The sequence below is a fragment of the Pimephales promelas genome, chromosome 8, assembly GCF_988280905.1.
Source record: "Pimephales promelas chromosome 8, fPimPro1.hap1.1, whole genome shotgun sequence".
Classification (NCBI taxonomy): domain Eukaryota; kingdom Metazoa; phylum Chordata; class Actinopteri; order Cypriniformes; family Leuciscidae; genus Pimephales; species Pimephales promelas.
Genome location: NC_142776.1, coordinates 10,784,474 through 10,788,679, shown reverse-complemented (window position 1 = coordinate 10,788,679; position 4,206 = coordinate 10,784,474). Strand labels below are relative to the sequence as shown.

Genomic DNA, 4,206 nt, shown 5'->3' with positions numbered 1-4,206 from the left:
CAGAGCAGAGACCGCGCGGAACAGATGGCGCAAGCGGAAGCAGTTCTGCAGGTGCAATAAAATACCATTATTAGCAGTAATTATTATTAACTTATGTTTAAACTATTGCTACAAATTATAAAGAAAAAAAATATATACAGACAAAATTAGCAAAAATAATGCAAAGAAACAAGTTTAGCCCACTCAATGTATTTGAATTGATGATGTAGTTTAGGTTATTTCCCCCTCACGCGCACTTCAGTGAGTGACTTAGCCTACGTGTTGCATGTAAAAAATAAAAAAGGACAATTTTTTGTTTTGTTTAAAACAATTATTTATGGTCCAGCTTTAATCCACACAATATTCTGAAGTCAGTAAACTCATGAAACGTTAGCAAGTTTTTTTTTCTTCTCACAATATTAAATAAATTAGCAACGTGCCCGTGACGTCTGAAACGGTTACAGAAAAAGGGAAATGAATGCAAGAAAAACAAAATTAAATAAAGGCTATTTACCATAAAAAATAAAAAGCACATATTTAAACAGGTTGTTTTATAAATTCGAGGGAATGGTGTTAATTTTACTATTAATTGAATTATATTGTGTTCTTCAGCAGAGACCAGAAGTGCTCCTTTTAGGATAATATTCATCTCTGCAAAAAACACGTGAACTATACAGTCACACAAAACTAAACAAAAAACTGATTAAGTTTTTAAATACATAGTGGAAATTCAAGAACTAAAATTTGTTCGTGATTTGGTCCAAAGTTGGAAATAAAACAGCAGTTTCTCTCTCCCAGTATATAGGTGGTCTTAGTTTGAACCTTTTCGTTCAAAATGAGTCTGTTCCTTTCTTTCCACCCGTTTGCACAACTCTGTAGTTTAAACGAAAACTATATATATATATATATATATATAGGCTGCGTGTCCTGGGTTCCTCGGGAACAGTTTGGTTATATTTAGATTTCTCCGAATTGTCTTGTGTATCAAGGTCTGGCCTGTTCTAACTGTTGGTGTTGGCTGCGTATTGCAAACCGACTAACATGCACCGGAATGGGCACCACAATTTTCGGGTTTCTGGATGGCTCTCCGGTTTTGGAGTTCACGTTTCCCGCTTTGACACGTTTCCACTTGGCTCTCCGGTTCTGAAACCAGATCTTGACTTGCACCTCGCTGAGCTTTAAGGCATGGGCGATCTGTGAGCGTTCTGTGAGGGATAGGTATTTCTTACAGTGAAACTCCTTTTCCAGTTCTAAGAGCTGCTCGCTCGTAAAAGCCGTCCTCCTTCTCCGATTTTTCCCGGTGGACGTGGTGTTTCCCGCCCCATTCCCACCGTGGACGCCGTCGTCCAGTCCTCCGTTGCCGTCTCCGTCTTCCTTCGGACACATCGCGTTCCCGGGCCCGTTGTCGTCGGAGCTGTAATCTAAATCACTGTCCATGGAGAAGCTCTCGTCTTTCCTGTGACACTCATCCTCCTTCGCGTCGTCTTTGCTGTGACCTCGCACTGGGGAATGAAATAAAAAGCAAAATTATTTTGAGTAACTGTTCAGAAGAAAACTTCTCAATGTAAGTTTCTGTTGTGAGGTCATTTGTGTTTTTAGTTTTAACTGGTCGGGGAAACAAGTTGTGTGTTTTCATCATAAGAATCTGACCTAGTCTTGTCTCGCAGCACATTCTTCCTGTTTATTGCTGCCACTTTTACGCGCAATTACGCACGGTGGTGGATCTCTTAGGAAAGTAGTTGCACACCTCAAAACAAACCAGCCTAAAAGTCCCCCCCTTCTACATCTCTTGAGATCATTAGGCTTTTTAAAAACATGCATTATTTTACATAGACCTTTTTTAATAATATAATTTCAGACTTTGTCCCTTCAGCTAATGTCCTTTTTTTCTTTACGTTGCAGACATTGGCTATATTACAATTATGTGGGACTACATTTATTTTCTCTGCCTGCATATAAATGATCCAAGCGACAGTGAATTTTGCTTACAGTTTTATGGACATTTAAACACCGCTGGCCCTCCGATCCCTCAATTAAAATGAACTAATTTAGTCCTTGATGGCAGCTCGGCCTCAGGCACTATTCCTTGGAAAACTTGATTTGGGCCTTTAATTCACGTGTGTGTCACCGAAATCCCACAATCATGACATTTTATATAATTATTCCCGTCCCACATTTCTCGATAAACTGCATTTTAAGTGACAAAATTAATTTTAGCGTAAAGGCCTAAAGCAGACAGCTTCTTAGAAAGCAGTACAAAAATAAAACGTATGACATCGGAGTGATAAATGTTTTAACATTTTAAAATTTGAGAACTCAAGAATCAGTAACAACTAGGCTATGGGTCTGTTTTACTTTTATTTAACATGCATGGCATGAAATATTATAGGCTAACCGATTATTTAAAAAAAAAAAAAGACTTCTCAAAACAAGGGCCCTATTCACAACAATTAACCCTCTCTGAAAGTGTGAGGGAGTTCTGAAGGCTGGCTTTATCTCACCTGTAGAGGTGTGCGAGTCGTGAAATGATGGAAGGGTCGTTGAATCTTTCGTTGGGAACGTTTTCCCATCCTCTCCGTCCAAACGAATATCCTGAGATTTCTCAAACATGGCGTGAATGGATTGAGAGCTCAGCTTCCTCGCCGCGTCCTGGTGCTGCTGAGACGGCGAGCTGGAGAAGCCGCCGGGTAACGTGGCCATTAGCGTGGATGTGAGCGCCATGCCCTGCGCCAGACTGGAGCAGAACCCGCTGGGTAAGCCCGGGATCGGGTGGTGCGGATGGGACGCGGGGAGCGCGCTCTGAGGAAGAGTTGGAGGAGGTGGCGGTGGCGGAGGAGGTAGCACCACTGACCGGTAGGGCATAAACATGGGATAGCCCGTGTACACGAAATGCCCCGGACTGGGCTGCGGTGGACCTCCGATGAGCGAGTCAATGCTGAATGCAGTGGTGCTTCCCACCGGACGCTGCATCATCATGAACGGTGTACTGTAAGCTGCACTCATATGCTCGTATATGGCTAGTTTATAAAGTCCTGAAGTCTGTGGGAGCAGCTGTCTCCCCTGTGCTTCTCAGATGAGGATCTCACTGCTGGACAGTGTCATGCACTGACACTCTCTGAGGTTTTGGTAATCCTGCGAATGTCTCTCTGTATGCGCGGTTCGTAAAACCGTTGCATCTGTTTCGACTTAGTTCAGTGCCAAACTGATTTTTTTCGTTATAAGAACAGAGCGAGACGGGCGCATTAAACCACAAACAAACGACGCAAATCCCTTGCTGAGAAATGTCTGGACGAGAAGAAGGTCGAGCATCTCAGATGAGCTTTATCGTCCTCCCTTGAGTTATTTCAGCGTCCTTGTCCCTTCTGCTTGGCCGCTTTTCATTCCGACCTGATGGAAGTCACAATAAATTGCTCCTCGCACTCGCAGCATCAGCTGTGATCATCCACTGAAGTGTGAGTTTGAATTACGCTCCTTCGGTTTAAGCGTCTCCACCATGCGCTCTGGCCACGCCCACCGCGACTCTGCGCTTGCTATTGGTCCAGTTTCATCCGTTTATGTAGAACTGTCCTGACGCGCCTGAGCCGCGAGCGCTGGCTGCTGTCTCTTAAATTAGAACGTCACTAACACAGTCTCACATTCCAAAACAGTCAAAACAAGAATCATGTGATGTGAGATGTGATCTGATGTGTTGTTTGGCATCTAATGGTCCTGCTGATTTTATTATTATAATTTTTTTGTATTCCAGTTAATGAAAACCATCCTTTTGGTCACAGTGCATATTCTGAGATGTCATTTTGCAAATGTATTGGGGTCCCTAGAATCATCCCCACCTTTTGCGCAGTTAGCGACGGCCCTGCAGATGACACTGACATTGGCTTGTTCATTATGACACGATGCCCTTCATAGCAGTCATCAAAAGATCTCATTTCAGACACATTATGATCTGTGAATCAGGACTTAATAACCCTCACCGTTCTTCACATCTGTAAACAAATAAATAGCCTACACAAAGAAGGATAAAAATGAAAACCTATCAATCTCTGACGTTTCTTCAGATAAAGCTTATGTTAAATCTTTTTACACAATTCCAAATCCCTGAATAATAATAAAAAAACAAAAACAATAATGGAATTGTCAATGTTTAATGGGGGAGGGGGATTAAATAATGAATTATTCAGTGGAATCACTGATCAATAAATGAGTCTCCATATTTGTAAAATCTTTGTC

General features: G+C 42.1%; 1 protein-coding gene across 1 annotated transcript; it reads right to left on the bottom strand.

The window, feature by feature from the left end:
- Positions 1–301: 301 nt before the first annotated feature.
- Positions 302–3,452, bottom strand: gbx2 (gastrulation brain homeobox 2). Its single transcript, XM_039681939.2, has 2 exons — positions 2,481–3,452; positions 302–1,481 (listed from the first exon to the last, which is right to left on the bottom strand). The coding sequence occupies exons 1-2, from the start codon at positions 2,980–2,982 to the stop codon at positions 964–966; spliced, it is 1,020 nt and encodes a 339-aa protein (XP_039537873.1). The 5' UTR covers positions 2,983–3,452; the 3' UTR covers positions 302–963.
- Positions 3,453–4,206: the final 754 nt, after the last annotated feature.